We start from the raw sequence: 20,009 nt of genomic DNA on the forward strand, positions 1-20,009 counted from the left end.
ACAGTGAGCAGGACGAGTGGGGAAGGAGGAGGCCAGAGTCTGGCTGTGACAAGAACTGAGAAAAGGCCTTCAAAGAGCATTGAAGACATGGTCCTTGCTATCTAAGACCTTTCTATTCGAGATGGAAACTGCAGGTCTGGGAGGGGCATTGCTTTCTGAGGAATTCCAGGCTGCCCATGCAACCCAGAACATATGGCAGCTGAGGTCCCCTTGCTCCGTGAGGTCTAGATGCAGTTATCTCAGGCCATCGGCTGCCCCACCCCATCCTGGGATCTGGCTGAGAATGTCCACTGGTCCCACAGTCTCCTCGCACCTCACTGTCTGCTGCCCTCCCATCCTCTCCACACTGCGTTATCCAAACCCAAACCTCCAGGGGCAGCTAGAACCAACTGCCTTTTCCTTGCATACCCATAATACATACATACATGCATATTTGTGTGTAACACACTTCACTGATAGCCCCTGGCACCAGAGAGAGTTCACACTGCTGCAATGCAAATAACTTAAAAAGGAATATTAGAGCCTCAGTCTTACAACTCGGCCATCCTCTTTCATGGAGTTGTCCTGACCTGTCCTCCGTGATCTCTCGCCATGTCTCATCCCACCTCTCCCTCCTGCTTCTCCCACATTCTCTTTTTTCTTTCTCACCCCTCAATTCTTGTCATTCTCGTGCCTTTCCTTCTGTGCCCCAGGGCTTCGCTTTCACTCCCAAATGCTGTATTAGGATTTTTTTTTTCTTAGTACAAAATAATTCCTTCTCCAAGAGGAACTTCAGTACCAGCGCTGATTGTCTTCGCCTTTGTGGTCTGGTGCCTACATTCCTTGGTACTCAGGGGACTTAGATTCCCCCGTTAGTGAACCTCTACCCTGACCCCACCGCAGTTAAGCACCCACAGCAGTGGCTGCCAGAAGAAGGCCTCATCTTCTGGGTTTCCTCGCACCCTTCCCCATTAACCAGGGCCACCTCCAGCTCTGAGTCATGTGTTCAGAATATGGCAAAAGGATGGGATCTCATGTATTGTCTGGAACATGGTTATTCGGTTGAAAATTCACCATCTGAGCGTGTCAGAGAATGCCTGGCATTTTAGCCCGATGGCTCTGCCTGGCTGATGGCTAAAATGCCCTGTGCAGCCTGTAAAGGATCTCTGTGTGGGGGTTCCTGCTGAATGGCAGGGACTGTGCACTGCCTTAGCCTTTATCTGAGAATCAACAGTGGCCTTGGTGAGGCTCCAGCCTTCTGCAAGGAAACATGAAGATTTCTAAGATTTCCTTTGACCCGAAACCCTCTCTCCTTTCTATTTCTTTCCTACCCCCAGTTTTCTGAAACCCACAGGCATTTGCAATCCAGAAGTGAGGATTTCAGAAGCTGATCCTCAGTCGGGGGCTTATTTGGGATGATCCCAGCCCTGACCCTGAGTGAAGGGAATCAGTAGAGCCCTGTCTCTGCCACTCTTTCCTCCTCTTCTTGTGATGTAGAAAGCCTTCCCCTTGTCTTCCAAAAAGAGATTTGTGTCCATCTCGTAAACACTGCAGAACCCCGAAGTACTCCAGTGTAGTCCTGAGACAGTGTGGAGCACTCCCTCTGCTCTTGCTCTGTCCATCCTGGTGGATCTTCTCCCTGGTGTCCCTGCTTCCACATACGCTCCTCCCCACCCCCCGGCAAGTGACTATAAAGCGCCGCGCCATGGTGGATTGTTTCACAAATGCTCTGGAAGGTATGTATTCATGTTCAGCCTGGTCGCTGGAAGGTAATGGAAGTAACTCACATTTTTTTTTTTTTCTTTTTTAGAGACGGGGTCTCACTGTGTCACCCAGGCTGGAGTGCAGTGGCAAGATCATGGCTCACTCACTGCAACCTCAAATTCCTGGGCTCAAGTGATTCTCCCACATCAGCCTCCTGAGTAACTTATACTACAGGTGCACGCCACCAGGCCCAGCCAATTTTTAAATTTTTTTGTAGAGATATCTCTTGCTACGTTGGCCAGGCTGGTCTTCAACTCCCAGCCTCAAATGATCCTCCTGCCTCGGCCTCTAGAGGCACTGTGATTATAGGCATAAGCCATCGCATCTGCCACGTTCTTAAATGATACTGTCATGGGTGCAGGGCCTTTCTGGAGCTTTCCTTTACTGAATGCAACTGTTGGAGCTTCTTTTCTGGAACTTTCATCAGAAGCACCCCAGAAAGCCAGCTGCGTTCCAAGTCACACCTTGTCTTTGGCTAAAAATGGGGATACTTCCCCGCCTTTTTCCCTACTTGCTGGCAATGGCTGTTTCTAAAATTTCAGGCACCATCAGAAGAGGAAGCCCAGTAATTCCCAAACCGCTTCCAAAGAATTCGATCCAGGCAGCCTGCAGGCTGGGCTGGGGATGGGGGAGTTGCTGAAACATGGGATTGTGCTTTTTTCATAATTACAGAAACAATATGTGTTCCTTTTGGAAAGTTAAAAATGTATATAGACAAGAACAAGGAGCCAACACTTCATAATGGCCTCACCATCTAGACATGATTTTTTAAAAATAAATCTTCTCACTCCATTGTTTTTAAATGAAGATGGTATCCCGTTTGTATTGATTATTCTGTTTGTACATTCTGGTCTTAACCTACCTTTTCTTTTAAGCCTATATTATAAACCTGTTTCTGTTTCATTAAGTATTTTTTTTACAATAGGATTTTTAATGGTTGCAAAGTATTTCATTATATAGCTTCCCAGGGTGACTGTTTCTTAGGGTGTTTATTTGATGGAGAGACTCTTGTCTATTTATTCTAAAGATCACTTGCCTTGTCTTATATATTGGAAGAGAAAATGCCTCTTATTCCTTTTTTTTTGTTTCCCATTTATATAATCCTGTTGTGCAGAAACAATGTCCACATATTCTCCAAGTTATTGACAGCTGCTGTGACTCTGAACCAAAGCATGGGGTGTGTTGTTATTCTCCTTTGAAAGTGAAATTCCCACATCAGCCAGACCCTCACGATTGCTAGTTTGATTTAGTTCCATTTAAATGCTAGGTCTGGTAAGTTATTTTCCTGGACGGGAGGATTTACTGGTGCTTCATGGAAAAAACTTTATATTTTCCTTGCTCTTCGTCAAGAGCTAACAGTCGACATTCTCTGTCTTTATTTTGCCAATGGTGGAGTAGAGACTCTGGGCACCTTGCCCTGCCTCCTCCCTCCCTTCCTATGGTACCCGCAGCAAGCCTCGGTGTCATCCCTTTCACTCCAGCAAACTCAGAAGGTTCTGTGGCTCTCTTCTCCTCATCCTTTGCACCCAGGCTGCATCCTGTGGGGGTCTCTTTTCCCTGACAAGGCTGCCTCCATGTACATTTTTGTCTGGAGTTAAGAAAACTTCTTCCTAGGGCAGATTGTTCGACACCATGAGTCCGTTCACAGAATCATAGCTCCTGGGTTCTTTAGAACCTTAAAAGCCTTCTATTACCAACAGAGTCTGAGCCTGATGCCTTGCGGAGAAGGCCCTTCCCCTCCCGATTTATTTTAAAAGACGTTGATGGTGGATAAATCTGTGATGGCACATATCTTCTGTGATTTTCCTTTCCCATGAGCTGTGTGCTGTTGCTGAGAGTCCTGGCTGAGAGCGCTGAGTGAGGCCTGCAGCTCTCAGCCCAGTGGGATAAACTGGGGACAGCAAGAGCTGCTGGCAGGCCTGGGCTCGAATGGCAGGGGCCCCAGCCCTGCACACAGGATGGAACAGCTGTTGACATGAGCTTCGGGTTTCTGCTCCCAGAGGATTCTGTGGCGAGGCTGCTGCAGCCCTCCTGTGTCTACACTCACTGTACTTAGGATGCTCCTAAACTGGACTTGCCTGGCTGCCTCATGGTTGATGTCTCAGGTGTACTTTCTTCTGTTCACACCATTTGCAGGATGCCAGATATGCACTTCCCTCACTGCCCTACTTCCCTGGCTGCTGGTTTGGGGTTGAGTGTTTTCTTTCTTGTCAGAATGGCAGGACCCTGGACTGCCACCCAAGGTCTGCATCTACTTGGGGCTGCCATTGCAACTTTTCCCAGCAAGAGCAAGGCCAGTGAGGGGGAGCAGCAAGAAGGCCCAAGAGCCCTAAGGCATTTATTCCTCCCTTCCTCCTCCATCCTCCCAACCCAGAGCAGCCAAAGGGCATGGGGTCATGACTGGGAGAGCCAGGTTCTGGTCCCAGCTCTGCTACCAACTAGTGGTTTGTAAAATGGGGCTGGTATTGCCTGTGTGCTTGTTTTAGTGACTCACAGCAAGGATCAAATGACAACCCAGGTGTGAGGGCACGGAATGATACTAGCACTCCCTGCCCTCCCCTGGGAACCATGTCAGAAGGGAATCTTGGAATGGGATCTGGTTGTTCATAGCTCCCCCAGGAGTGGGATGATGGAGGAAGAAGCAGAATGCCAGCCCTTGGCTCTCCTCCCAGGCCTGTGAGCCAACAGCTGATCTGCACTAACTGCACGTGTTCATTGCAGGAGCGAGTCTGCCTTTGAGAAGGGCAACGTCGATGTGTTCCGGGTGAGAACCAACAATGTGGGCCTCATCTACAAAGTCAGGTAAGAAGCTGGCACCTGACTAGGGTTGAGGGTGGAGATGAAAGTGAAGGATTGACTTCAATATTGACAATTTCTGGGTATGAATTACTTCCCAGCTGTTATTTGAGGGGCTACCAAAGGCCCAGATCTTTCCCTCTCATCCTGAATCACAATGCCCTAAACTTCCCCACTAGAGATTCATTTTTTTTTGGTTAAGACAATTCAAGACAAATTTTTACAAACTTGAGAATATGCTGTGAGAGACATTATAGCACAGTGGTTAGGGGCAGAGACTCTGAGTCCAGAGTGCCTGGGTTCAAGTGTCTGTTCTGTTATTTACTAGCTGTGCCACTTTGGACAGGTTATCTCTCCAAACCTCAGTTTCCTCCTCTGTAATAATGGTGCCTCATCTGTGATAACCCTAGGACTCAATGAGTTAGTGCTTGGAACAGTAACTGGCACACAGTAAGCACTCAGCAAGTGGTACAGATACCAAGTCCTGTTGTAGCACGTCTTTGGACAGAGAGCATCCCCAGTCTTGCTTTCTCTGGGGGGTTCTTGTGAAGGTATAAGGAGAGATAACTCTACTAGGCCAGTGGCAGAGGAAGAGCCTTCAATTGCCCCCCTTTTCCCTTCCTTGTCCCTGCCCTCCACCCCTGTTCAAGTTCATGCCCATTGTCCGATGTTCATTTGTGGTCCAATTGCACCCAGACTAAGGCTGGACAGGGGTCAAATGCAGCCTCAGTTTAGTCCTGATTTTTTTTCCCTTCCACTAGAAAATACAATATCACGAACTCTCTTTGCTGGGGAAATAAGGGGCACATGAATATCCTGGGTATTGGTTAAGTGTAGGGAAGGAGGTTACGAGCAGGGAAAGGGCTCTTGCAGGGGAGATTGGGAAGGGGTGTCATTGTGTGAGTAAAGGCAACCTCTAACTGAGGTCCTACTATGTGCCAGACTTTGTGCCAGACAGAGGCATACATCCTTCTAAGGGAAGGGCCTGGTATATCATGGGTTTCATCTGTCTGTTGGGGTTGTGTGCTGTATTGAGCTGTGGTTGTCCTGTTAACATCTGCAAGGATAAAGCCTCACAGGGTTAAGATGTTTGATGCAAAGTGAGGTCCAGGGGTCAAGAAACTGGACCTTGGAGAGGAGATAGTGGGGGCTATGGGAAGTGTGAGAAGATTTTAGGGGACAGATTTTGAAGAGTCTGAATCTATGCTGCCCAGTGCAGTAGCCCCTGACCACATGTGGCTATTACGCTTGAAATGTGGCTAATCCAAATTGAGGCATGCTGCTTATATAAAATACACAGTAGATTTTTGAAGCCTTAGTACAAGAAAAAGAATGAAAAAATAGCTCATTAATACATTTGTACACAATTATATGTTGAGATGGTAAGTGGAATTAAATGAAACATATTATTAAAATTCTACCAGTTTGTTTTTACATGTGGTAAAAAGAATTTCTGGCAAAATTCTACCAGATCTTTTTATATGTGGCTATTAGGAAATTTTTAAATTGCATCTGTGGCTCACACGTGCGACTCACGTTATGTCTATGGGACCACCCTGGTCTAGATGGCCATAGGGGTCCTCTGGATTGTAGGACTAAGGGGAATATCTGCTTGTTGTCCAGATCCGGGAGTCATGATGAAGAAAGGGACACAATCATCTCACAGCAATGGGAGGGGCAGTTAAGCCCCAGGGTATAAGCTGTGTCCTGTAAATCAGGTGGTCTAGTTGGCTTCTGCTTCCTGGGGATTCCCTTGTCATCTTTTCCCTTTACTGTCCTGTTTGACCTTGACTCAGCTGGATGTCAAGAAGTGTTGTGTGTACACGCACTTGGGCCAGAGTGAGAGAGGCTCACTGCTTCCAAAGGCCAGGGTAAGGAAACAGCACTGAATAGCCAGGACCTCAAAGGGGAAGATCAAGATGATCCCACGGCAAGCCCTAGGGATCTTGGATTTTCTGTGAAAGGCGGTAGTTAATATTTCCTTGCATGCAATGTAACAATGTAACATTCAGTAATGTGCACATCCACCTTGCAAGGTATACCCATTTTATAGATGAGGAAACCGAGGTTCAAGAGATAAAGTAACAACAACAGCAGAATAATTGGACCTCTCTTTGGAGTAAACATCTGGGTATTCCAGTATGGAAGGGGTGCTGTTTCAGTTCTGCCAGTGATGGTGTGGGCCTTGGCTTCTGCCTCAGGATTGAGCATGACAACACGGGCTTGAATGCCAGCTGGTACCTGGACCATGTGATTGTGACCGACATGAAGAGGCCTCATCTCCGTTACTACTTCAACTGCAACAACTGGCTGAGCAAGGTGGAAGGTGACCGCCAGTGGTGCCGTGACCTGCTGGCCAGCTTCAACCCCATGGACATGCCCAGAGGTCAGTGCCTAGGCTGGCCTGCCTGCCTTCCCCTCCCTAGCTGGGCTGGGCTCACCCAGAAAAGAATCGTGCCTCTCTTGCTCTGGGCAGTCTCACCTACCTCATCTTGGCATGCCTCCAGGGCCTTCCTGTTGGTTAGAGCCAAGGGGAAGTCCCATATCTTCCTGGGGCCTTCCTATGGGCAACTTTTTATGCTCTAGGGGTTCAAAGAGGTGGGAAATATAAGAGGGATTGGAGGCATGATGGAAGGGTAGGCGCAGCCCTGAGCAAATACTGTGTTCTCAATGATTCTTGTTGATGGGGTGTCTATCGGAAGTCCCCTTTGAGATCAAGGCAGCCTTCCCCATTTTCCTATCCTCTTTCTTTTCTTATGATGCCCAAGGCAGGTGAGTTACAGCCAAGGCATAGTGGGTAGGAATCAGAGCTTGCAGCTGCCAGAGCTCATCATGCTGCCCTCTGACTCCTCCTGATTTTATGAGGAGTAAAACAACTTATTTCAAGTGACATCTCTGGGCAAAGGCCTTAAATTCAATCATTTTAATTTTATAGGAATAAGGGAGGCAGATACCTTTGTCCCCCAAAGTTCTGGCCTCATCTCATCCCATCATGGGACATATTTGCTTTTCCAAAAAGGGGGGCATTACATTGCAGGTACCATCACCAGAATACCCTGCTCTCATAGAGTCATGGACCATGAGAAGGGAAGGGACTTTTGAGCCAGGAGATGAGAAGCGGCTTCCTACACTCACTCAGTTGAACAACAGAAGGCTAACACACTTGTTGGAGTCTGCCTTCCAGCATGTACTCCAAGCTCCACCCTTTATCCATTGTCTTGATGGGCTTTAGCTCTCAATTTCTGTATCTCCAATTTTCTACCTCCCAGCTAAACTTGACACTTGACTTGTTCCTCTGTGATTCCTATCATCATAACTTGCAACTTCATTGATTCTTTTATTTTTATTTGTTTATTTATTTTTGAGATGGAGTTTCACTCTTATTGCCCAGGCTGAAGTGAAATGGCGCAATCTTGGCTCACTGTGATCTCTGCCTCCCGGGTTCAAGTGATTCTCCTGCCTCAGCCTCCTGAGTAGCTGGGATTACAGGTGCCTGCCACCACACCCGGCTAGTTTTTTGTATTTACAGTAGAGATGAGGTTTCACCATTTTGGCCAGGCCGGTCTGAAACTCCTGACCTCAGTTGATCCACCCACCTCGGCCTCCCAAAGTGCTGGGATTACAGGCATGAGCCACCGTGCCCGGCCATTGATTCTTTCTAAAACACATTATTGATCTTTTCTCTGGTTATAGAAACCAAATTTGATCATTGTAGAAAATTTAGAAAATAGAGATATGCAAACATAAAGAATACTTGTAATTCCATTACTTGAAAAAACAACACTGGTGACATTTTTGTGTCTTCATTTCTAGTCTTTTCTATGCATATATAGTTTAAACGAATGGGCTGGTGCAACACCCCCTGTTTCACAGCATGACTACTTCTGTGCCATTAAATATTGCTCAACACCCCTCCTTGGAATGGCTCTGTGGTGCCCTGGAGCATGGAGATACCATCATTTATTCACTGGGTCCCTTATCATTGGACATTTGTATTGTGCTCCCCCTCTAAAAAATTTCTGCTATTATAACAATACTATTATAAATACTGCACCTAAATCTTTGCACAGGTTTATGATTCTTTCCTTAAGATAATCTCCTAAGTGGAATTTCTAAGTCAAGTGGAATGTACATGCTTAAAGCTTTTGAGGGACATTTCTGAATTGCTCTAGATAGGGTGTATCTGTGCACAGTATTACCAGCTGTGTAAGGGTGCCCATGTCCCTCACCCTTGCCAACAATTGTTGGTATTGTTTGATTATCCAGTTGGATAATTAAAGGGGATTTTTGATGTTCTTTCTTTGATTACTGGTGAGGTTGAACTTTTTTCATACATTTATTGGCAATTTGTGTGTGTGTGTGTGTGTGTGTGTGTGTGTGTGTGTGCGTATGAGAGAGAAAGAGAGAAAGAAAGAATTTTTTGCCTGGGCCCTTCACCTGTTTTTTCAACTGGGGTGAATTTCACAGATTCTTCCATAAACATTAAGCATCTTTAATTCTTTATCCAACCTCTACTATGATCAATCTTTAGCACACTGTCAAACTTGCCACTTTTCAGCTCATCTGACCTGCTTTGGTCACTCAAAAATCCAGCGTTCCACTGTCAGGAGAAGAGCCTCTGAAAAGTCATCATGAGAAACAATTCATGTAACTCAGTGGTTCTTCAGGGTTCCATAAGAATCCTCAGGGTAGACACCCCTGACCTAGTGTTTGTATGGGGCTTCCTGGGCCCCCAGCTCCTTCACGGGCTAGAGGGCATTAGGTTCTTAGTATTTCCAGGCTGGATTCCAGAGAATGGAATGAAAAAGGGGTTCAAATTTTCCAATGGTTTTTTTCTGTTTGTTTGTTTTCTGTTTTTGTTTTGAGGCAGAGTTTCCCTCTTGTTGCCCAGGCTGGAGTGCAATGGCACGATCTCAGCTCACTTCACCTTCCACCTCCCAGGTTCAAGTGATTCTCTTGTCTCAGCCTCCTGAGTAGCTGGGACTACAGGCATGCAACACGACGCCCGGCTAATTTTTGTATTTTCAGTAGAGATGGGGTTTCTTCATGTTGGCCAGCCTAGTCTCAAACTCCCGACCTCAGGTGATCCACCTGCCTCGGCCTCCCAAATTGCTGGAATTACAGGCGTGAGCCACTGCACCCAGGCTTTAAATATTCTAATGACTGCATTGGTAAAGAAAAGGTTAAATTTCTTTGCTTTTCACCTGAAATTACGTCAACTTGGTATTTGGCTGCTACTTCGATGATAAAAATGGAGTCTATTATTTCATCCATGAAGTTTGGTAGGTAAAATATTTCAAAACATGCAATATGGACAGTAATAGGAGAGAGGAAAGGGGGGCGTGTTCAGTATATTTATACCACCAGCCCCCAAAGTGGGACAGACTGTTAGGGAGCCTGGTCCTCTCTCCCCACCCTCAAGGGCCAGTTCCCAAAGTTTTGGCTGGCAATCACTGGAACCTTCTCTCATTCCTGCTCTTCAGGGAAGGGAGGTGTTCTAGGCTGACCAACTGACCCTTTGACAGAGGTGATTGGCAGATCATCGTCGAGTGGAGGGAACTGGACCTTGATCAGGTTTCCAGGTGTTCCTGTAATGGGAATCTTGCATTTCATGCGTCAAGACACAGGCGTGAGGGAGCCTGCCCTACTTGTAGGCACAGAAGGTGAGCTGGGGGGCACCAGGACTGTTGCACAGTACAGTGCCTGACATTGGCTGGAGATGACTTTCCTCTCTGGGCTCTTCTTTAAAAGCACTTCCTGAGGAAGTACCCAACCTCTAACCCCTTAAAGGGAATGGCATCTTTAGGACCGCCCTCTTCCTTAATGGAGTCCATTGGGTAGAAGGTAGAGATGAGGAAAAACAGACAGGAGGTTTCAAAGGAAGGAGGCAGAAGGTGACCAGCCTCACAGTTTTGTGGATTGAAGATCCTAGAACCAAGTTCAATTTCTTAGTTCTTCTCAATTTATTGGTGAAAATCACTACGTTTTTGGCACCTTAAAGAAACCAAGCAGGACCAACCAAATGGCTGTGGCTTTTGGTTTTCTGGATCTGATCTCCAGGACTCGGGGATCTATTGCTGGGGTCTGAAGAGGGAGGCAGGTTGTTTGTGCTCCCTCAATCCATCTAGGGGGCTCTCAAACTTCAGTCACTCACATTTCATCTTCAAGAGTTTTGCCTGATTCAAGTACTGCTTGCATTATTAATTACTACTACTTCTTTAACTCACTTTTTACAATTTACATTAACTTATAAATTTATTTTAATAAGAAAGTTGATATTGCTGTCATAAAAAACTTATCATTTGCTATAAATTTCAGGCATACACTAGTACATATTAACATAAATTGAAGACATTAGATAAATCTCATATGGCATTTCTAGAATCTTATGTCCCACCAGTGGTATGCAGACTATACCCTGGTAAACAATACCAGCCTTGATCTGAGAGGAAGGGGAGGCAGGGTGTTGATTACAGAGATGAGTGCACAGAGGCCCAGGGACATGGGGATCCATCCAAGGTCTAATGGCCAATTGCTGATGGAGCTAGGACTAGACTGTGGGTCTCCTTATTCTCAGTTCAATTGCTTTCTGCCTGCCCCTTGAGTAGGGCATGACCAAGGGCAATTAGCCTGGCACCTAAGAGGTCAGAGCCTGTGATTGTAGGGATTGTGGGGGTTAGTTGGGCCAACCTCCTGCTGTCACAAGAACCCCTTCTACATCACCCCCACCAGTTGCTTCTCCAGCTTTGGTTTGAGTCAAGCCTTCCTGGAATTAAACTCCCTAGTCTCCCTGAGGCTTCTGCTTGTCTGTTCCAGTGTTTCTGACACAACACAGTGTCTACCTAGGTGTCAGCCCTTCAGCTGCCAGAAGACAGGGTTCTGTCCTCTCAGGAATGCAACCCCAGGATCCTTGACCTCTCTTTTTGTGGTCCCTTCCCAAGAAGGTACCTACTAGTCTAGAACCCTGTGTTCCAGACAGGGGACCATTAGCACAGAGGAAGGGGCCTCCCTGACTCTGTTATCCTGCTTCTTTTAAAAAAACAATTGTGGTAAAATATGCATAACATAAAATTTGCCACCTTCACCATCTTTAAATGGACAGTTCAGTGGCATTAAGTACATTCACATTGTTTTGCAACCATCACCACCATCAATGTCTAAATTTCTCATCTTGCCACCCTGAAACTCTGCGCCCATTAAATACTAACCCTCCATTGTTCCCCACCCCTGAGTTCCTGGGAAACTCCATTCTACTTTCCGTCTCTGTAATTTGGCTAATCCAGGAATCTTATACAGGGTGAGTCTAGTCCAGAATGTTTGGGACCAGAAGTGTTTTGGATTTAGGGTTTTTTTTTCTCCAGATTTTGGAATGCTTGCCTATGCCTACTGAGATACTTTGGGGATGGAAGCCAAGTCTATCCATGAAATTCATTTGTTTCATATATACCTTATACATGTAGCCCAAAGATAATTTTATACGACATTTCTGAAAATTTTGTGCTGGAAGCAAAGTTTTACAGCATTTCATCTGTGACCTGTCACATGAGGTCAGGCGGTATAATTTTCCATTCATGGCATTGTGTCAGTACTCAAAAAGTTTTGGATTTTGGAGCATTTCAGATTTTGGATTTCTGTGTTAGGTATACCCAACTGTACAAGTGGAATCATACAGTATTTGTCCTTTTGCATCTAGCTCATTTCACTTAGCATAATGTCTTCAGATTTCATCCATGCTATAGCACATGTCAGAATTTCCTTCCTTTTTAAGGCTGAATAGCATCCCATTGTATGGGTATACCAGAACTATTGATCCATTCTGTTGATAGACATTGGACTGTTTCCACCTTTTAGCTATTGTGATTAATGCTGCTATGAACATGGGTGTACAAATATTTGTTCAAGTGCCTGTTTCTGATTCTTTTGGGTATATACACACAGATTTGCTGGGTATTATATGTAATTTTGAGTAACCACCATACTGTTTTCTACAGTGGTTGTACCATTTTACATTCCTACCAGCAATGCACATGAGTTCTGATTTCTCCAGATCCTGACCAACACTCACTATTTTCTGTTTTTTAAAAAACAATAGCCAACCTAATGGGTGTGAAATTATCCCTAAAGATTAGTGATGTTGAGCATCTCTTCATGTGCTTATTGGTTATTTACATATCTTCTTTGGAGAATAACCATTCAAATCCTTCATCCATTTTAAAATTAAGTTGTTTATCCTTTTATTGTTGAATTGTAGGCCTCTGTTAACATATTCTGGGTATTAACCCCTTTTCAGACATATAATTTACAAATATTTTTCTCCCATTCGGTGAGTTGTCTTTTTACTCTGTTGATAGTGTCCACCGATGCCCAAAAGTTTTAATTTTTATAAAGCCAATTAATCTATTTTTTCTTTTGTCGCCTATGCTTTTGGCGTCACATCTAAAAAAAAAATGCCAAGGTCAATGTCATGAAGATTTTTCTCCCATGTTTTCTTCTAAGAGTGTTATAGTTTTAGTTGTTACATTTAGGTCTTTGGTCCATTTTGAGTGAAATTTTGCAGATAAGTCAAGGTCCAACTTCACTCTTTTGCATGTGGATATTCAGTTTTCCCATCACTATTTGTTGAAAAGACTGTCCCCTCCTTATTGAATAATTTTGGCACCCCTGTTGAAAATTATTTGACTATATATACGATAGTTTATTTCTGGGCTCTCTGTTCTATTCCACTGGTCTATATGTCTGTCTTTATGCCATTACCACACTGTTTGATTACTGTAGCTTTGCAGTAAGTTTTAAAATCAGGAAGTGTGAGACCTCAAACTTTTGTTCTTTTTCAAGATTATTTTGGCTATTCAGGATCCCTTGATATGTCACTTCTTTTAATGCATTCAAAATGTTCATTAAGTGATTTTAACAGTGACCATAGGCCATATTTCAGTCAAAAAGCTTCTGTTCATCTGGAAGAAAAGAGGAAAATGCCTTCACGTCAACTCCTCAGTTCTTGCCCAAGACTTCAAGGCTCCTGGAGAAACCTCCTGGATTCTCCTGACTCATCCCCATGTGAATCAGTAGGAGTGGGCATCCCAGTCTTGGCTGGCTGCCCTCAACCTGTCAATGGAATGGTTCAGTCAGACATCACACGTGAATAAGCATTTCAGACATACACAGAGCCGGCACAGGGAGTTAGCAGCCATCTCTAGGCTTGTCTCACTCTAAGAGTGGGCGTCAGGGGTCCTGGCACCTTCTGGGGCCTGTGGAAGGCTGGCAACTGCTTTTCCAGCATATCCGCATTTATTATCCCTGGGAACAGAGTCTTGGCTATCAAATTGCTCCAGAAGTGTAGTGAATTTTCCCTCCTGCCATCTGCTTGTTGGCATCCCTTCTATTGCCATGGATGTGTGTGACTCTTTTCCTGGTGGATTTCTTCCATCCTGCCAGGAATGGCTCACCCTCTTGATAACTCAGAACCCAAGGGGCAGAGTAATGGCATTGACATCTCCACACTGATAGCAGCCCCTGGCTAGAAGCTAAGCACTGTCTCCGCTGCCTGGAGGTGCAGCATCATCCTTAGCAGATGCTGTTGGCAATGCCCTCTTGAGCTGCTCTAAGATACTGAGCCTGTGGATAAGGACATAGTCCCTGCCCTCAAGGTGCTCACAGTCCAGTGGAGGACACAGATTCCCATCATACAGAGTGCCCACAAGGAGACTGTAGAGCATCATGGCTCAGAGTGCCAGGCCTCAAATCATGGAGTCCTGGGTTCAAATCCCACCTCTACCACCTCCTAGCTATAGGACTTTGAGACAAAATACTTCCATAGCCTTGTGTCTTTGTGTGCATACATTTTACAAGTAGTATCTTCTTAAAACTCTGAGAAGTAGCGGCTATTATTATCCCCACATTGCACATGGGACAAAGGTCAAAGCAAGCAGCACAGAGTGCCTCCCCACCGCCTCTTCTGTTTCTTGGTCTAAGGCTAGCAGCTCCCATTTCTCAACCTGTTTGCTCAGATTGTGTTGGCTCCTGTGTCTGGCAGACAGTGGCTCTGAAAGCTGTTCTCTCCAGCATTCATCAACCCTAAGGAGGTTTCAAGTGACCCATTGGAAGTGGAACTGAGGCCTGAGGGCAGTATTAGACACCCTGTGCTAATTTGTTCAGAGATTGTGGAGTGGAAACCAGACCACTGACAGCCGACAGCCATTTCTGGGATTCAGGCCCTATCGAATCAAGCCCTGCAAGGACCCAGTGGGGCAGCTCTTTCTGGAGCCCCGGGGCCTGCCCTATTTGCTAACTGAGTTGGCTCCTTGTTCCCAGAGTTCTGTCTCAAGTTGGTGATATAGGAAACTGTGAATCTTCTGTTAAAACATGTGCCAGGGCCAGAGGAAATGTCAAGGCCCCTCGCCCCTCACTTCCTCTCTTTCATCCTCCTCTTTTTTGCATGCCACCCTGACCCCACTGGATGGAAAGCCTCAGCCTCTCTGGATGGCGTTACCTACTTCTTCTGCCTCAGGTGTCCCCTCCCTCTCTAAACTCTGTGAGGAAAGTCTATGCCGCACACTGCTGTGCAGGGATCCTGCAATCAGGGATATGTAAGGAATCTCACGGGCAGGGAGGAGGACCTTCTCAACCTACTCCCTGTGGTTCACACGTGCTCTGGCAGAATCACCACCAAGATGAGCCACCAAGACTGATGGTGGGGGGTAGGGGGGGTTGTAGCTGTCAGGTGTTTTGAGATGGATACATTGCCAAGAAATACCATATTTCAGGGCTCTAACTACCTAATATGTGTCTCTCTGGTTTCTCCAGTGAAGCTCAGTTTGCTCTGAGGGTAACACTGCGCTCTCCTCCTACCTACCTGGTGATGGCTTTTACTCACAGCTGCTACCTTGGCCACTGGGACTTAGGGTCTTGTATGAACGTTGGTAAGGAGCAGGTTGTGTGCATATGGTGGTAACAGGAGGTCATGTATTGATACACCTGATTATGAAGACAAGCCACAGAGATGGGTGGAAAGAGCTTTCCAAAGGGGCAGAGACCTGAGTCCTAGCCTCACACTTTGGTAATTATGTGACTATGGGCAAGTTGCTCATCCTCTCTGGGTCTCTGTTTCCTCATCTTCTTACCAGGTTGCTTGAGATGTTCTCTGAGGTCCCTGTAGCACTGGCTTTCTCTGGCACTGTGCTAGCTAAGCACCTTCTTTCTTGCTTGCCTCCAGGTGTCTCCCACCCACTGATTTCACCCCCCCCATACCCACTTTGATGTTGTCCCTTTTGGTGATACATTCACAGGACACAGTGCCCAGGTGCAATTCATAAGCCCACTGCAGAGTTGCCCAGGCTGAGAATGCAGGGCTACTCAGTCCTCTTTGACTTCAGGGCAGCCCTGGGCACATCCCTGCCTTCCCTATGGGGCAGTATTGAAGGATGAGGTTGGGTGAGACATCTGAGTTAGGCAAGGCCTGATAAGATGGCATGTGCTCTCCGGGTAGCTTTGGGATGACCCCATGTTGGGTCTTGAAGGAGCTTGGGCTGGTAGGGAGGCATGAGCAAGATCTGTTTAAGGTAGATCCTTCCTGGCCTTCTCACGACCAGTATGATGTCATTTCCTGCCTTCTGGCCAAGTAATTGCCCATAGCCCAGTGCCTACCCACAAACCCTCCTACTTTGAAAAGCACTGAGATGATCATGTGGCTTAGATTAATATTGAGCCCACACCATACTGCTTGGGGAAGGCTCCACCAACTTGGCCATGAGACAGGCCTCTGAAGCCAAGAGCTGCGTTGCAGCTGACCTGGGGGCTGCTCACACCCCAGGGCTGTCAGAACCCAGCACAACAGCTCAGAAATGTTTCAGACTCAGGCCTTGGCAGAAGCAGAGAGGCCCCTTGCATTCAGAGGGCCCAGTCTGGAGGTGGGTCCTGATCCCACACCTGCTCTTGGTCTTTAGGTTTTGGAAAGGACAAGCCACCATCTAGGGAGCATGTAATCTTCTTGGGTAGATTAATAACAAATACGGTTGCAGCCAGTTTTGTTGTATACTTCAAAGAGAAGAGAGGCTGATGATTACAGGAAAGAGAACCCATAAGAAGAAACAATAACTTGGGCAGGTGGGCTGGGCGCATGCAGGTTGTGGGAGGGGTGGATGACGTTTACATCTGGACTCCCAGTCTGGAGCAAATGAATTGCCTCTTTCTTTCTTTCTTTCTTTCTTTCTTTCTTTCTTTCTTTCTTTCTTTCTTTTTCTTTCTTTCTTTCTTTCTTCTTTCTTTCTTTTTTCTTTCTTCCTTCCTTCCTTCCTTCCTTCCTTCCTTCCTTCCTTCCTTCCTTCCTTCCTTTCTTCCTTTCTTCCTTTCTTTTTATGCCCAGTGAAAAACTTGGAGCTGGGGGCTGAAAGCTGCACAGCACTTGGGAACGGGTAGAAATGGAATTGTGTTTGTTTTCAGCATAATCACTGTTTCCATTCCTGGCTGTTTCATCAGGTAACTGGGTTATGGTTTTATTCCAGCCCATGCAGTGCCACACAATGATTATCACACAGCTCCAGATGTGTACCCAGTCTTGACATGACCATGTTGGGTGCAGTGCCCAGGGTGCATTTGAGGGGAGAATGAGATAAGAAAGGGATTGCGATTAACGTATTAGGGGCATGTGCAAATTGTACTGCCCTGCAAAGGATTATGAACCCGCCAGAGGACTGCATAGTGCAAAAGCAAATGCAAAATGAAAGCACCCTGCATGATTGGAGCATAAAACACCCATCACAAAGGCTCTGTCAAGAAGCCAGAAGCCCTGACTTATTCCCAGATTCTATAGGATATTACTGTAGAGTAATTAAATCATTAATCTTAAAATAACTCTCTGGGTCAGAAGGCACATGGGACTATACATCCTGAGTTCTGGTTCTGGCTTTGCCACCCAATAGCAATGAGACCTGGGGCAGATCTCAGTTCCCCTCCTATCCTCAGTTTCTCCCTCTGTAGAGCACCTGGACTAGGGGGTCTCTTGGAGTCTTTTCAGGATTACTAGAGTGTCCACCTTCATAACCAAAGAGAGATGGAGAGGTCAGGGCCAGCCCTCCTCCACGGGGGCAAAAGGAGATTGGCCTTTGGTGGCTTCCTTTCTACTGTGGATCTTTCTCCACTATTTCATCCCCCCATACTTCCCATCTTTGAGATAGTCCCCCACCATGGACTCGGTCTCTGGACTCCCCTTCTCCGTGGTCAAAAGCTAGCTCTGCCATTCTGCCACTTACGCTAGCATGAGCAGATGCCTTAAGCTCTGTGCCTTTATTTTCTCATTTGTAAAGTGGGGAGAACATTAATTTCTACCTGATCAGATTAGCTGGGGAAATGAGCATACAGGACTTAGTGCAGAGGCACAGAGTCAGTGCTCAGTAAATGACACAATAGTGTGGTGCTTGTCCTTGTGGTTAAGCTCCTGATGTTTCCCTTTCTTCTTCCCCTACATCCAGGCTTTTTCTGATTCTGAGATGCACAGGCTTAAGATTCTAGCCTCTCAGAAAGGACTCCAGAGCTATTCAGTGCCAGGTTCCCCTCTGGAATCCAGGCAGGTTCAAGCAGACAACTGGGAATAGGCTCATGACCTTGACTGCTGTTAAAGCCAGCAGGGAGAGCCTCTTTTCCTGATGCTTTGTCATTTTCCTTCACGGAGCATTCTCCAGGGCTCTCTGAGCCTATTTGCTGTGGGTGCTGCTTGGGAGTCATTGTTCCTTTGAACTCCATGGAGGAATTCCCAGGTAGGGGCAAGGGCTCCAGGGTAGGGAGGGCTGGGCCAGCCCTGCAGCACTTTCCTCCACTGAAGCTCACAGCAGCTCCCCGCCCACTCCATCTGCTCCCACCTAGCACTGTAGAAAATCATCTCCGGAAAGAGGGGGAAGAAGAGAACCACTCTGAGTGAGGCCCTGGTGTGGCACATCAGAGAATTTAAGGACCAAAAGGGACTTTATCTACTCTTCCTCCATTTCAGAGAGGAGCAAATGGAAGCCCAGGGAAATTAAGCTCCTTGCTCTTGGTCACACAGCATAACTGCAGGGCAGAGCTGCAGTCTTGGGCTTTTGGTGCCAGCCCATGCTCCTCTGTCATTCCTCCCGTTAAGCACATTCATTCAGTGATTCAATGGGCATTTTGCAGGGAGCCTTCTATGCACCAGAGCCTGCACTCAGGGTGATTACATACAGGCCCTTCTCTCTAGGAGTTTAGAGTCTAGATGGGAGAGAGTCAAGCCAGTAGATAATCACAGTGCAAAGGGATAGAATATTCTAAGTGGGGTATGGCCCATGCCAATGGGAGCATAGAGGAAGAAGGAATCAGGAGGGCTTTATAGAGGAGATGATGCTCAAACTGAGTCTTCATGGGTGAGGAGTTTTCTAGGATTTGAAATGAAATGAGGGCACTTGGGGAAATGAGCTCTAATGGCCCAGTGTCACTCACACAGCTGGGAATGGATCCTCCATCTCATGTTTTCACTGTGGCCTCCACCCTCCCAGAACCACCACCAGCCACATTCTCCTTCAACCCAGCAGCCAGAATGTTTGGAGAATGCATGGAATTGTGTATTTGCTTCAAACTTCATTATTTTTATCTTTAAATAGGTGTTTAAAATAGCCTTTTTTTTCTGTTTGTGGAAATAGCACTTTCTCCATGTTGCATTTTGTACACACGAAAATCTGAACTGATGACACAGACACTGTCTTGGCCCTGATCTAGCTGTCAGTGTCCATTCCATTCCAGCACCAATGGCTTCCTGCTGGAACCCTCCCTTGAGCCGCAGGTGTTGGCCAGTGTGAGCCCAGCGAGAGTCAGAGAAAGGGTTCCCACCTGCCTGGGGCTGGGTCTCTGCTGGTGGCCCTCGTGTCTATTCTCTCTCATTGGCCATCCAGTTCTCAATCTTCCCTCCAGCCTGACAGCCACTCAGATTGGCTCAAGGTGTTTGTGTGACAAAGCCAGCTTGAGGGTATAATAAATTGGCAGGAACTTTTAACAGTTTCTTCTGAAATACAGAAGACATGATGACCTACTCAAGTATTGACATTAGGTGACTTTAGTTTTCAATCCCAGAAAAAATATGGCCATTGTAAAAATTCAAAAGTACAAGTAAGCAACAGAAGAATAAGAAAATCTTCCATAATCCAATCACTCAAAGATGATAATAGCTGATTTTTATCCGGCACTTACTCAATGGCTGGCATCATTCTCAACAAACTATTAATCTTAATCTAATCTGTCCATCCACCTATCTATCTAAACATCCATTTAATTTTCACAACGCTGCAAGGGAGGTTTATTGTTACCCCCATCTAATAGATGAAGGAGACTGAGGAAGGGAGAGGTGAAATCATTTGTCTATAAGGATGGAGCTAGGAGCAAACCCAGAGGCTTGAACTTAAGTACTGAGTACAATTGTGTTGGAGACACCCCTGTTAACATTTTGGTGAATTTCCTTCCCATTTTTTAAA

The 20,009-nt window shown here is 46.1% G+C and overlaps 1 protein-coding gene across 1 annotated transcript in view; it reads left to right on the top strand.

Moving 5' to 3' along the window:
- The window catches only part of LOXHD1 (lipoxygenase homology domains 1), a 179,654-nt gene that overhangs the window by 10,707 nt on the left and 148,938 nt on the right, over window positions 1–20,009 (top strand). The window contains exons 3-4 of the mRNA XM_030810026.1: window positions 4,465–4,545; window positions 6,741–6,925. Coding sequence (XP_030665886.1) covers window positions 4,465–4,545; window positions 6,741–6,925 — 266 coding nt within the window. The remainder of the gene's footprint in view (window positions 1–4,464; window positions 4,546–6,740; window positions 6,926–20,009) is intronic.

The sequence above is a fragment of the Nomascus leucogenys genome, chromosome 4 (assembly GCF_006542625.1).
Source record: "Nomascus leucogenys isolate Asia chromosome 4, Asia_NLE_v1, whole genome shotgun sequence".
Lineage (NCBI taxonomy): Eukaryota > Metazoa > Chordata > Mammalia > Primates > Hylobatidae > Nomascus > Nomascus leucogenys.